This window comes from Ipomoea nil, unplaced genomic scaffold (genome assembly GCF_001879475.1).
Source record: "Ipomoea nil cultivar Tokyo-kokei standard unplaced genomic scaffold, Asagao_1.1 scaffold2653, whole genome shotgun sequence".
NCBI lineage: Eukaryota > Viridiplantae > Streptophyta > Magnoliopsida > Solanales > Convolvulaceae > Ipomoea > Ipomoea nil.
The window spans coordinates 4651707-4667800 of NW_017619081.1; the positions used below are offsets into that span (position 1 = coordinate 4651707).

The following is a 16094-nucleotide window of genomic DNA, read 5'->3' on the forward strand; positions in this document are numbered from 1 at the left end:
AGATCCGTAAGCCATAGGGACGAGAGACAAAGAAAAAACCCTAGCTTACTGATACCAGATGAGAACTGATTGTATTGTATTTACTGAACTTGATTACAATGAGATCAGATGATGTGAATATATAGAATAGAGAGTCACAGTGTGACAATGATAAGAAGTAGAGAGTCACAGTGTGACAAGGATAAAAAGTTCTAAACAGACTCATATACATAGAGTCCTAATAGGATGAAACCTTAAGTGCCACCGAATTTGAATTGAAATGGGCAAAGATAATGCAAGATTACCACCTTGTTGAGCACAGGTGGTTTTACTAATTGTACGAGGCACGTGCATCGTGGATACCCGCATATTTCCAAGATGTACTCATGGGAGGACTACTCAAAACAACATCACGTTCAGAATCGGAGAACAATTATTTCGACAAATTCACCAATCACCACTGCAGCCTAGTCGAGTTTATAATGCAATACAACCGCGCCATAGAAGAACAGAGGCATAACCAAGCAAAGTTGAACGCAGACTGTGAAGGTTCAACCCCTGAACCGAAGACCCCGTTGGGCATGGAACGCCAAGCAGCGGCACTGTACACCATCAACATATTCTACGAGTTCCAAAAAGAAATATGGGCCGGAAGTTTCACATGCAAAATCACCAACAAGACGCTTGAGGACGAGAACCGGAGGTACATTGTACATGAAACGGGTGCGAAACTGTTCGAGGTAACACACCAAGAAGCTACCCATAAAACAGAATGCAGTTGCAACAAATTCAACAGAGTAGGAATCTTATGTAAGCATGTGTTGGCAATTTTCAAGGACGAAGGCATCGAAGAAATACCAGGACACTATATTGTTCCCCGATGGACAAGAGACGCATCTGCACGGCCAATGTATGATATTGTGTTGAAAGGTAGCCCTAATACGCAAGGGGGGAATGAACTCAAATCAATTGCGAACCAACTCTGGAATGAATTCTACAACTGCTTAGGATTGGAAAATGGAAGTGAACGAAATGGCTCTAATGACAACAATGCAGCAGCTAAATGGGAAGTTAAAGAGCGCTAAGCAACAAGCCAACCCAAGCACCAGCCACCAATCAGTGATTGAATCAATAGTCAACGCTACTGCACCTACCGAGATCCAAATCAAGCCACCCAATGTTGCAAAGAACAAGGGCAGCGGGAAATGATTAAAGAGCAACAAAGAGAAAGCAATGGAAAAAACGAAGAAAAAGGTGAGGACATGTGCTACTTGTGACCAACCGGGCCACGATAGCTGGAATTGTCCAGAAAGAAAAGACCTATCAGACGAGTAGCCTCCTGTGGTTTAAAATACTACGAATACTATCTCAATTTAAAGTTGAATTAAATACTTGTCAAACTTTAGAATTTTATCCAACACTAGTTTGTTTGTTCAGCTATGCACGCTGACCACCATCATTGTGCACACAGTTTTATTACTAAGCCTACAGTGTAATAGTCAACTACTTAATTCGCTCAGCTATGCACACTGTTTACCATCAACGTGCACACACAGTTTTACCACTACGTCTATGCGCTAATAGTCAACTAGTTAATTTGTTCAGCTATGCACACGGTCCACCATCATTGTGCACCCACAGGTTTTATTACTAAGCCTATAAGTTAACAACCTAATACTCACCACGGTGAAATTTATTAAATTCACACCCATCTTTGCCACGTCTTTAGTTGCGAACGCACAGTATTTAACGCCAAGGTGCATCCACATATTTAACAATAACCGTATATAATTAAATTAAACTAGACTGTTTTTAATTTTACCCATAAAAACCAATGTATTACGAACAGACATGCACACTTAGAACCGCCATTGCGCACACACGTTTTAAATTAGTAAACCCTACAAGCTAATAGAAAACTACTTAGGTGAGTTTAATTTTATACCATTTTTACACATGGCTTGATAATTAAATAGTTGTGCACTAAGCCTATACGCTAATAGTCAACTAGTTAATTTGTTCAGCTATGCACACGGTCTCCCACCATTGTGCACCCACCGGTTCTATTAGTAAGCCTATAAGTTAACAGCGAAATACTCACTACGGTGAAATTTATTAAATTCGCAACACATCTTTGACATGTATTCAGTTGCGAACGCACAGTATTTAACGTCAAGGTGCACCCACATATTTAACAATAACCGTATATAATTAAATTAAACTGGACTGTTTTTAATTTTACCCACGAAAACCAATGTATTACGAACACACATGTCCACTTAGAACCGCCATTGCGCACACGTGTTTCTAATTAGTAAACTCTATAAGCTAATAGTAAACTACTCGTTTGATACCAATGACTTGATAATTAAATAGTTGTGCACGCATAGTAGTACACCCAATACCCAAGAACTAAGCAGGTAAGATAATATAGACCTACTGTCTTCTGTGTAATTTAGATGAATAGAGAATCATGCATAATTCATTAAACTATTAACCACAAATACGCACACTGTTTACCACCACACAATCAAGCCACTGTGCGCACGAAACCACCACCAAACAGTAGAAATTACTATTACCTAAAACACACAGAGTCAGTTTAGAAGTGTAGGGCGGTGCATCATAAGTTATTACACTGTGCATCCAAACACCCACAACCGCAACCCAAAAAAAAGGAGATACCAAAATTTAATTAAACAAGAAGCAATTAATAACATAAATTTGTCACTAATAAACAAACAACCAACTGCGAATAAACAAATGTCAAAGGAACCCCATGAGGGTACACAGGTGCAACCCTTACTTAGCAAAAAGAATGAGAACTCAACAAACTAAATACCGGCTTACTCACCCATGCACAATAACAATGGTAGCTACATAAAAACCCCAAAAAGGTAGGCATACCATTGCAAAACTTGTGAACTAATATCCATTAAACCAAAGACACCAAAGACACGAACCCCACCCCCAGACCTACGAGATCGATGACACAAACTTATACGCCCGAGGAACATTCCTAGACTTTAGTAAATTGAACTCTGATGTTGCAATTTCCTTCATGTAGCGTAACCTTAACTTCTTGAGCTGAGCAATATTACCTTTGCTAAGCCCACACCTCTATCTGGCCACTCCCTGCCCCATGTAAGACTCCATATGACGCATGACATAGACCCCGCAGTCAACCTTATTCTTGCCATCATGCCAACTCATCTGCATACGCTTTGGCTCCAAACACGCACACATCGTAGACCTCCCCGGATGAATAGTGCTAAAGAATTCCATTAGCATGCCCAACTGTAAGAGACCCCCAGATTGCAGACATCAAAATGACGAAAACCGAAAAGCGCAAAGAGGTAAAAAAGTACCAGACTGTGCAAAATATATAACATACCAAATCCTCCGGGCAATCCCCATATTTCAACTTCGTATTAGGCCCCCCAGATTGCAGACATCAAAATGACGAAAACCGAAAAGCGCAAAGAGGTAAAAAAGTACCAGACTGTGCGAAATATATAACATACCAAATCCTCCGGGGAATCCCCATATTTCAACTTCGTATTAGGCCCCCCAGATTGCAGACATCAAAATGACGAAAACCAAAAGCGCAAAGAGGTAAAAAAGTACCAGACTGTGCGAAATATATAACATACCAAATCCTCCGGGCAATCCCCATATTTCAGCTTCGTATTAGGCTGAAGAGTCGAATTGTCAATTATCTCACACCGGAATTTTCGAAAATCAACACATAGAAGGAAGTAATGTTGCTAAAGTAGAATGGGGAACATAAACTGCAAAAAAACAATGACGCACCACCTCGAAAACAAAAATCACTACAAGCAAATAACCTAGCGCAACCCGCGTGCACACAAAACTCAGTCCGTGTGCACACAAAAAATAATGGATGCATCGTCTAGAAGCCAAGTAAAACAAAAACATACATACCAAATCAACTTCAGAAATGTAACGATATGGCGTCATCTGAAACTCCTCGTGTAGCCTATCCTTGAACAAAGCAAACTGCTTATCCCGATCATGGGAGGTATCCACGACAATATGAAGCTTCAAAAAAGAGTGAAATTAGCCCAACCAAAAACACATAAACATGTCAAACTACCATAACACAAAAAGATGCAATTATAAACCGTGGAAAGAGTGGAGGCAAAAAATCGAGAAGGGGCATTCGGTTCCTTATACCGCTCCCGACAATTTAACAGACAGGCCCATGCGTCTACAACACCAACCTCAACCAAAGACCCGGGTGCCAAAGACACCAAGTCCGCCCACCGCGCCACACTACCACCCACATCAACCAAAATCTCCTCCCTACACGAAAGTAATAAAAAAAAACACACCGATCAAACACACATAACCAACACAATATGTCTATTAAAAAATGGTTCTCGAAACTAACATGTCCCCCTCAGCTGCACACAACAACCAGTTGCAAATAACCGACTCTTCTGGATTGTCTAAAGCGGGCAACCCAAGATCCAGATCCGACAGCTGCAAAAACAAAGCATCCGACGGGATAGTAACACCCCTAGAAGGTTTGAAAGGGGCTTGACAAATATGTCCGTCAGACTGAGACCGACTAGGCTCACCCCCATGCATAGATGGCTGCATAGAAAGAAGTGTGAGCATCAACAACCAAGTGCTGAATTGAAATTACAAAATGCCACTTACTTAAACTACGCACACATAAGTTCCAGCAAGTGCATCCATTTATACACATCCACACACACACATCAAAACCATTACATCACACCAAACTATGAATAAATGGCTAAATAGGAGAAGTGGGAGCACCAATACCCAAGTCTTGAATTCAAACTACAAAATGCCACTTACTTAAACTAAGCACACAAAATTTCCAACAAGTGCATCCATTTATACACATCCATGCACACATAAAAAATATTACTTTATAACAAACCTTACAACTACCCAACTCTTAAATTGAACATATAATTGCCACTTAATAAAAATATCCACACATAAATCCTAGCACATGTACCCATCTACCCACATTATGCATACAGAAAACCCATTCCTTTATACCACACCCGTGCAACTAACCAATCCTTGGATTCAAAACACAATTACCACTTAATACAACTATACACACATAAAACCCAGCAAATGCATCCATTAATTTGCAAGAATGCCCACAACTACTATAAAAAAATTAACAGAGCATCTGAATTACGAAAAAAAAAAAAACCTAGGAAAAAAATGCACACATCAAATCCATCATTTTATAACACATCAAATCCACTCCTTTATAACAAACATACCAAGCCAGGCTCAATCGGCGTAGATAGCGGAACATCAATATGCGTAGGTACCTCCGAACCCCCCGGGCAAGCACCCTCAGACCCAATACCACACACCATGGAAACGCCATCAACATGCGTATGTCCCTCCACACACCGCGGGCCACAACCCTCCGAACCCGCACAAGCCCAACCCCATTAGGAACAACCACATCAATACCCGGAGCACCTAAAACACCACCCATGCCATCATCACCATGCTCTTGAATTGGACCACCCTAGCAAATAGGAATAGAGTGAAAAAAGTAATGAGTTATAAACCAACAAAACCAGAAACAGTGTGAACCCACACGACTAACCCAACAAAACTGACCTCAACACCAAAAAAAGGACGACCAGTATTGGCCGGAGTTAAACCACGAACCACATCCCCAATGTCAGCCCCCCCCCCCCCCCCCATGATCAGGAAAATCTTGCGTAATACCTAGACTGAAGGATAGAATATCATTAAAATCAACGGGCTGCTCATCAGAACGCACCTCTCCAACAGCCTTTACAACCTCAAACACCTGTCGAAGCACCCCGCCATCAAAAGCACCAACGGGCCTTGCTTTGCCAACTCTAAAATTTCTCTTGAAAATAACCTTTATATCTCTAATACAACATCTGCGAATGTCTAACCCAATAAAAGAGGATGACACGTTAAATAAAACCAACCCACAAAGAAACATACAGAAACCACTTACTCCATTATGGGGAGCACACATAGCAAACAACGTGTGCACCCCAAGAAAATAAACATAAATGAACGCCTCCCAACAAAACCCATACCTTTGGCCCATAATCAACTGCATCTGAAGACGGATGAACACCTTCGTCCGCCCTGTGACAACCCTGCATGGGGGGGCTCAATCATACCAAGGCCAAACCCGCCACCTCGAATCTCGAAAAATTCCCGTTCACGAAGTAGACGTGAAAACCAACCACACAGGCCAGGAATACACCGGGGGACAGAGCGCGCACCGTACACAACACGATCCACATAAAACAACTGAAAAAAGAACCAAAAATAATAACGACATTAATTGTAACGACATAGTGGGAAAGAACAAAACAGAAAACACCAATCAGAAAAAATAACACCAAGAATATCGTAACAAACTTAGCCGGCCCAAGAAAGAACTTATGCCGACCAGAACGCCAGGTAGTCTGCGTTTCAACCAACGTGTCGACCACAAGCTTGCACCAATTTAAGTCACACACGCTAGACACATCATCAAAATGATGCCAATACATCTGGTTAGTGTAGCCGCTACACATACAAGAAACCAATGTGGAAAGCACCAACATAAGAAAATGGCGCTTAAACCAAACGCCACCATCCACCGCACCAACCATCTTAACACAAATCTCCGAAGGGGTAACCCTGTACCTGGACTTCTGGAATAACCCCCTCTAGTGTTTCAAAGTGTTGCTGATCTTACGTCTATCCCGCTGAACCATATCAATACGACCACGCGGGAACCCCACAATCAACTCTACATCCCTCTCATCTACCACCAACGATCTCCCGCCACCAAAATCAAACAACTTCGATTGGCTATCAAAATTATAGAGCAACCACCGCAGAAGGCGCGGAGGAAGATCCTCAACCTCAAAGTCCAATAAAGCCCCAAACCCGAGCTCCCGAATGTCAGACTTCTGCTGAAAGCTAAAGTCTTTCAGGGCATTAACCAATACCACAGACTGCGCCCTCATCTTCGCTGTAGGATACATAGCATCCTCCTCAGGGGTGAGTTCACAGTCAGGGGCATTCTCCTGTGGCGGCTCTACCGGAATCCTCGGGCGGACTGGCCTAGGCGGTGACACAAAGTCACTATCATCCTCAGATATTTCCGAAGGACCCGCATCTGACTGAGCACGTTTGGGATTTTTAGCTGCACAAACAACAAACACGCACAAGCACGTGAAGTAACCACAAACCCAAGGAAAAAAAATGACATCAAACTAATTACTACACACACATTTGCACGCAAAAGTGCACACATCTGACTATAATAACAAACTAAATAGCCACACCACGGCTCACACCCCGCTAAGAACCTGGGTCACATCGAAACATGTAAAACATAAAATCAAAAAATGCACCCATTTATTCCCAAGCACGCACAAGTGAATCCATTACTTCATATCACACCCACACAGTTAACCAATCCCATAATTGATCTTACAAATGCCATTTAACAACACTATGCACGCATAAAGCCTAGCAAACACACCCATTTAACCACGTACATACAAACAAAAAAACCATCACTTCAAACCACAAACTTGCACCTAACCAACCCTTGAATCCAATAAACATAACCCACTTACTAAAACTACACACACAAAAATACTAGCAAGTGCATCCACTTATTCACACCAACTCACGCATCAAAACCATTGCTTTATAACACGGCAATGCAACTAGCCAACTCTAAATTTGAACATACAAATGACACTCAAATAAAACTGTGCACACATACGCCCCTGCACATGCACCCATTTATGTATTTGCAGGCTGCCAACAATATTAGCACATTATATGCATTTACAAAAGAAACATTTTAACAACACTATGCACGCATAAAGCATAGAAAACACACCCATTTAACCACAAACATACAAACAAAAAAACTACCACTTCAAACCACAAACTTGCACCTAACCAACCCTTGAATTCAATAAACATAACCCACTTACTAACACTACGCACACAAAAATACCAGCAAGTGCATCCACTTATTCACACCAACGCACGCATCAAAACCATTGCTTTATAACACAGCAATGCAACTAGCCAACTCTAAAATTGAACATACAAATGACACTAAAATAAAACTTTGCACACATGCACCCATTTATGTATTTGCAGGCTGCCAACAATATTAGCACATTATATGCATTTACAAAAGAAACATTGGCAAACTATTCATATGCAACGTCTCTACAAGCTACACTTAGGTATGGTATATTGATAAGTCTTGCCCAAGGACTCGGACTCAGTTGAACATATGGGCTTGCAATTTGTTCTTGTGCCTAACAACTCTGGGTTGGAAGGTACGTGGTTACTACTGGAAAAGCTCACGGTGGTGAAATTGTTACTGCACTAATTGCTGTTATCTTAAGTGGCCTGTAAACATCACTTTCACACTTCTTATCACTGTGTTTTCCTTTTTATTTTGACTTTAAACTTCTAAAATGTATAATTCTATTCTCTTACAGTGGGTTAAATCACCCAGCAACAAACTTCTATTCGTTAGAACAAGGGAGAATTGATGCATTGCAACTATAAAACCCTAGACTAATTCCGTCGCCCATGCACGCCGGGAACCACCGTCCGCACCCCCCCCCCCCCCACCCCACTCACACACAACTCACCTAATGATGGAAACAATTACAGAATAAAAATAAAAAAAAAATAGGAGTGAAATTATAAAAACTTATATTTAGCTAAAAATTGAACCATCGGTACAGGAAAATAAAAAAATAAAAAAATAAAAAAATAAAAAAAAACCCCAATAAAACCCTACTCTAATTCCGCCACCCATGCCCGCCATGAACCACCGCCTGCCACCCCCCCCCCCCCCCCCACTCACACACAACTTGCCTGATGATCAGAACACACATGCATAATGACCCTCTATCAACCAACACCGACAAACACCCCACCCGGGATGAGAAACCCTGAAGCCAAACACTGAGAAAGGGGGACAAGACATACCTGGTCCTACAACCCGAGATGGTGGCTTTTTCCGCTTGGCTCCACCGCGGTCCCCCCCTGCGACCATTGTCCAAGTTGTTGATGAAGACCCGAATCGCCGGCGAGAAAAACCCACGCAGACCGACGATCACGGCAGAGAAGGAGAGAGAGTCCGGGAAAATAGTGCAAAACGATGGTGATTGAATACCTCTAGGATTTGAACCGATTAAAAGAAATCCAAACCCCCAAAATACCCCCCTTACTGTAAAATAGCGCACTAATTTATTAAAACCCACCCTAATAATTAAATAAATCCTGGCCATCCAAACCCAAAATCCAACGCCCCTGATGAATCCACACATTTGTATTTTAAGACCCGTTTGTATTTGAATAGAATCATATATATATATATATATATATATATATATATATATATATTGATTAACTTGAGTTTAATTTTTATTAAATGTGTTTTTTGGCATATGATATAATAATTTATAATTTATAATTTATTAAACTCTCAATTATTTGTCATTTTTATAAAATATTTGTTTATAGCATGGATATATTTGAGATTATTAAAAAAAATTGAAGAATTTTAAATGAACCAATTAATTAATTTTCTAAGTAATTTAATGAGTTAATTCCATCAGAGGTCCTTTGTCTTTGGTGTCAATTCTAAATTTAGTCTCAGACTATTATTTTTTGGAAACTTTAAGTCCTTCTTATGAATTTTCCTATTGTTAGTAAGGGCATCGTTGTCTTTTCTTATTATTCTTTTTTTTTTTTTGCGGTTTAATTGGTTTAGGACTTTAGGTAATCTCTGATTTTTAGTAATCATATTTTTCAATCAATTTTTAGTAAAGTCCTAAACCAATTAAACTTGTTGAAACTAGAAAAATAACAAATGAAAAATATGAATAAAAAATATCCTTACTAAAAATAGAAAAAGTCATGAGAATGACTAAAAATGTCCAAAAATAATAGTCTGAGATGTTAAATGGCAAAAACAATAGTTTGTGACTAAATTTAGAATTACCACAAAAAACAAGGGACCTCTACTAGAATTAACTCTAATTTAATTGTTATGTTTCTAAGGTAATATCAAACATGTTAATTAATTTTCGCTGTAAAGCTATTTCAATCAAATATATTCTTTAGAAACATTTTCTCAGATTTTTTTTTTTTCTGAAAGTACCAAACGACCTCTAAGAGATACTTGTAGTAAAAAAGTTCGTGATGTTTCAAATTGTTAGTCGAAATTAATAATGAATATATTAATTGAGTACATGATTTATTTGTTATTGGCATATGTTGGTTGAAAGTAGTAAATGAGCTGGAAGTAGATGGAAGATTATCTCAACAATGTAGGGCTGAAAAGAGATCCGATCCCTATATCTGTGCATGTCTGAACTATTATAAGTCTGTTTGGCAGAGCTTATTTAGAAGCTTATATCTTATTGTAAGTTATTAATAAGCTATAAGATTTGTTTGGTAATGTTCTCAAAATATAAGAGCTTATTTTGGAGGCTACCTTACGCTACCTTAAGGTAGCATTTCAAAATAAGCTAGTAGCTTCCTAACTTTATTTTCATCTTTGTCCTTATTATTTTTAAAAAATGACATCATTTACCCTTCTCAATTAAAATAATTTTCTCTTTTCTTTTATCCGCAACTTTCACCACTATTGTTATTATTATTATTATTATTATTATTATTATTATTATTATTATTATTATTATTATTATTATTATTATTATTATTATTATATGAAGGTGATTCGCAACTAGGAGTGGAAATAGGCCGAGCCGAGTCGAGCTTTAGAAAATAAGGTCTGGGCCTGTTACGAAAATTATGGGATGCTAGATCATGATTATGTTAATAGTTTTATTTCAAAATGTTAATTTTTTTTTGAAGACAAAATGTTAAATTTTAATATGTAAACAAATTAATTTAAATTTTAAAAAGATGTGTTTTTTTTTTTTGTCTTTTACATTTATCAACTTATCAAAAATTTAATTTTACCAAACACTTTCAAGCATAATAGTTAGCTTAACAGCTCTTCAATTTTCAGCTCCTAGCTTATAACTTTTCAGTTTTCAGTTAGGTTTGCCAAACATAGCCTATAAATAGAGGTTGTGTAATAAAGAAAAAAATTGAAGTTTTAGGAATTAAACTACAAAGAATTTATTCAAAAAGGAGTGTGAAGAAACTTCAAGCAAGTGGATAGATTAAAGTACTATTCGAAGAAACTGGTTGACTTGATACTAGTACAAACTGTATGAAAATTCAGGTTTGGTATATAATTTGTATAATTTTTATATTGGTCTTGTTTGGTAAATGGTTGTTAGCTGTTAGTTGATTGAGTTAATTAGATGGTATAACTAGTTGATAACATTAACTGATTGTAGAAATATGTTTGGTAAATTAGTTGTTAGTTGATAGCTCTTTGGTATAATTTCTTTTCTCAAAAAATTAATTGAAAAAGTTGCTTTGAGTAACTTTTTGAATTTTAGCATTTTGGAGTACAAAAAGTTAATTACCAAACACTTATATTAATTTTTAAACCAAGTCAAACAACTAATAGTAGTCAAATAAATCAAAATTAACCTCTGCCTAACTATTTTACCAAACAAGGCCATTAGCTCTAATTGTATTTTGAATCTTCCTTACAAAGTTATTGTTTAAGGTTGATATTAAAAATAGGTGGTAAACTTAGTTTTTGTAAATCATTTGAACCTTTTACTTGTAAAAACATCGGTTGATTTTAGTGGAAAGTTTTAGGCATGGCCCCGCATATTAGAAGGTGTTCCCCAACTGCAATAAAAATATCTTGAGTATTTTTATTTGGCTTGATTATTTTCATTGCATTTTGTCAGGAGTATTACACAGAGTAATGTTGGGTTGGGCTTCCCTCCTATGTTGGTAAATAGTTCATTTGGGACCAAGCCTATTCCACTGCAATATTTGTTAGCTTGATGGAAAAGTTTGCTGACAATTATTTGGGTTGGAGAATGGGTTATTGGGTAGAAGTTAAAGAGTGGATGTTGGGATGAAGTTGTTGGGCAGAAGTTTGCTTGGGATGAACTTGGGAAGAGATTTCCTAAGGGAACTTGGGAAGAGGTTTCCTAAGGTTTATGGAAGGAGATTTTCTAAGGATTATGGGAAGAGGTTTCCTAAGGTTTATGGGAGGAGATTTTCTAAGGATTATGGGAAGAGGTTTCCTAAGGTTTATGGGAGGAGATTTCCTAAGGATTATGGGAAGAGCTTTCCTAAGGTTTATGGGAGGAGATTTCCTAAGGTTTATGGGAGGAAGTTGAGGAATTAATTAGCTTTCTTCATTTCCCAAGGTGGTTGCCTGCATCTATAAAAGGAGGGAGAATTCATTGTTTCCTCACCACTACACTAGACACTTCTACATACTACACATATTCCTTTTGTATTTTTCGGCAGAAGCAGTAGGCCAAAAAGAAAGAAAAATTCAGTTTTCTTTCTTTTCCTTTTCACGGCCGTATGCAGCAGTTGAAGGAGCAACATCTATTTCTTCTTCTTTTTGTGCTACTTTGTCGTGGGTTTGCCTAGCTTCTTTGGTGGCACGGCGGCGGCGTGTGTCGGCAGGTTTTGTCGCACGTCTGATGAATTTGTCGTGAGGTTTGCCGAAGATCTTTGGGGTACTTTTCTTCATCAAATATTTGTAGAGGTCAGTGTTTGTTCCAGGCATCATCGTTTTGGGTAAGCTCGTAATATTTGTATTCTTTTCTCCTTGTTCGTGGTGGTTGAATATTTTTGAGTACGAGTTGGTATCCCTTTTAGGCCTGTGAACGTGATATATTGTATTTGGCCTAGTTGTTGTATTTGATGATTTTTAGGGTGTTTGGCTCGGGTGGTAGCCAGCAACTTTGTACCCAAGATTTGTTATAGTGGAATGTTGTGTTGGTGGTGGTCCGTGGTTTTTCCCCGTGATTTTGGGGTTTTCCACGTAAATCTTGTGTCCCTTCCGTTGTTATTTATTTTGGGCTATTGTGTTATCTCGTATTTGTGGACCGTGTCGGGTTCTGTGATTTTCATTGTCACATGTGGTGGGATTTTTCCCAACAAGTAACTACTCCTGTCGGATTCTGTTTGGGATTTTTACACATAGTAAAAACTCATTATTAAATGTTTAAAGGTTACATTCTTGTCCTATAAACTTTCATGAACCTTGAGACACGACTAGGCATATAGTTTATGAGGTGAGTGACAATAAATAGAAATTCTCTGCAAAAATGTTTAGGCACATGATTTGAAAGAATGATAGATCGAGAGACTTCAAGGAGGTGCCTATTTTTTCTATCAGCCACTCCATTTTGCTAACTGGTGACTAATATGGACAATTCCTTGATCTAGCAAGTATGAGAGAATAATTGTATTCTGCCCCATTATCAATTTTCAAAACTTGAACTTTTTTTTTGAATTGATTTTTAATCATAGAATGAAAAATTATAAGATTGATGTAGTTTTGGATTTTTCTTTCACGAGGAAAATTCACGGGGTGCTAGTGTGGTCATTAATGATGTATACAAATCATCTATAACTACTAACATGTTTCGCTCTTAAAGGTCCACAAATATCACTATGTATTAATGAAAAAGGCTAAGTAGGTTTGTAAAGGTTGCTTGAGTAAATATATTGACTATGTTTTGAAAGTTGACACACTTCGCAATGAAAAATTTTAATTTTTTTTATTGATAAATAAACCTGTAAACAACCTTTGGATAAATTAAAATTTTGATGTCTATGGCAAAAATATCACAACATAACTAGACTCTCACTGGAAACAGAAACAAAATTGAAATATGAACTAAAACTAAAATTGAAAGCATAACTTAACTTGAGAATGAACTTGTTTATCCGAAGGAGTGTTTTTGAGAATATAGATACCACCACAAACTTTAGCACTACTAATCACCTTCCCAGAGCCCACAATTTGAAATCCATTAAGATTTGGGTAGAATTTAGTCACACAATTCATTCAGTCGCGAACCCGAGTTGATTCAGAATAACCTGAAGGATTGTCACTTGACCATATCGTATGCTTTGCTCATGTCCACCTTAAGAGCCACAATCCCCGTTTTCCCTTGAATTTTACGTTTCAAGTAGTAGTGAGCTTGATTCACACCACTTTGTATATAAAATTGCACAAAGCAATGGAACGGAGGTCGCCCATCGCGACTAGATTTTCTTTCTTCGGAATAAGCACAATGAAAGTCTTGTTCACGCCCTTTGGTAGTTGACCCGAGCTCACAAAATTCTTGCAAAAATTCAACACATCCAAACCAACTATATCTCAATATTGCTGGACAAACCCCGAGATTCATGCCATCAAGTCCAAACGAATTATTAGGATGCATGTGACAACTCAAAATTTAATTTTATAAATTCGGTTTTAAGAAATTCCAAAATAGTCGTTTTTCACTCTACCAAAATTTTTGTAATGAAAACGGTGTTTGAATTAATTATTTTGAGCTACGTTTTAAATAAATTCAACACCGGGACTTATTTTATTTCTAAAATCCTAAATTCCCGGGTACATTGCGTACCAAGCTTTTGATCCAAAAGTCAATCTGAGTGAAACCGGGAGAAATCTAAGAAACCTAAACTAAGTTGTTGTCTAGAAAGTATTTTTGGAAAAATGCATTTTGACCCCCATACTATTTAAAACTATCTTTTTAAACTTTGGTTCATGTTGCATAGTGAACCACAAGCTTCCAATACCTTTGCCTGATATTTTGAAGGTTCAAGCCAAAAGACTACTTTACCCTCAACCAATCATTTGCATTTCACCTAGAATTTTGGACCCTATAAAAGCTTCATTATTCTCTTGTTGTCTCCTGATCCCTTCCATATGCTCCACTCAAGCCCTAGGCTGCCAAGAAGGAGAAGAGAAACACAGTAAGGTTTCAAACATTCATCTCCATTCATTTTCCATCCTAAGCCTTCCTTTTCTCTTAGCTTTCCATCTCTGAGGTTTGTTAGGCTTGGCTTGTGTTGTTATTTGAGGTGTCTAGGTGGTGATTGGAGTGGTGTTTGAGTAGAGTGGAGGCTGAGATCCACACAAGAAGAGGTATAACCCTTGGACTCCCACCTCTTTACTTAGGCTCTGTGAAGTCAAGTTTATTTATGAAAATGTGTATAAATGCTAGATTATTGATGTTGTTGAGTTATTAGTGATCTATTGTTGATCTATGATTGTGCTGTTGATGATTCGGAAGTGTTGGATTGCTCAAGAATTATTGCAGGTGGAGAAGAAATCCCTCTGGTGCACACTATCTGTGCACCCGACTAGCTCACGGAGCTAGCCAACGGCCCTAGGCAGGGACCGTTGGCTAGTCCCATGGAGGAACGGCCCTAGGGCACGGCTCTCAGCTAGAACCGTGGCCCTAGGCCGCTGCTTGGCGGAGCCAAGTGGCGGGGCTCCTCAAGCCCCGCCGCGAGCTCCGCCAAGCCAATCCAGTGCTGTAGCCGGGCCCTTTGTGGCTTAGCTACGTGTTGTTCGGTCCTGGACTCGCAGACCCTTGAGGCTCGGACACTCGGGTTCGTTACGACGCACTAGTAGAATTTGACTTCATTGAATTTGGAGTTTAAATGAGTAAATTACAGTAGAATTTGTGTTGATTTATGCTATTGAAGTAATGTGTATTACTTATAGAGAAGGAAAATGTGAAGTATTTGGACTTAGCTATTTGAATGAGAAGCATGATCATTATTTGCTAAATTTGCTTGATTAGCATGTTTAAATAACCATTGTGAGTTATTGAGGATTTTGTTAAGAATATGAATATTTGGTTTATACAGTACATAAGCCTATTTGAGTACAGTGAAGTGAATTACTAAAGTATGAAATATAAGTTGAGTTTAAGAAGTGTATTTCAAGTTTAAAGAGCATGATCAATATTTTCTAAGTGTTTGCTAAGAAGATTACACTAGAATTGATTTATAAGCATGAGTTAATACATTTTTTACCTTGACTTATAGTCAAAGAGAATTTAGGATATTCTTTATAGTACGTAAAAGAGCATGTTTAGTATATCATGAACTAAAGTGCATTAGCGGCT

At 38.2% G+C, this 16094-nt stretch overlaps 1 protein-coding gene across 1 annotated transcript; it reads left to right on the top strand.

Moving 5' to 3' along the window:
- Positions 1 to 365: 365 nt before the first annotated feature.
- LOC109154763 (protein FAR1-RELATED SEQUENCE 5-like) lies at positions 366 to 1064 on the top strand. Its single transcript, XM_019302491.1, has one exon. It carries the CDS (start codon positions 366 to 368, stop codon positions 1062 to 1064), a length of 699 nt encoding a protein of 232 aa, XP_019158036.1.
- The last annotated feature ends 15030 nt before the right edge of the window (positions 1065 to 16094 follow it).

Bases quoted from the DNA above. Each gene is read 5' to 3' on its own strand.
- LOC109154763 (XM_019302491.1), top strand. From the start codon at position 366: ATGGGAGGACTACTCAAAACAACATCACGTTCAGAATCGGAGAACAAT.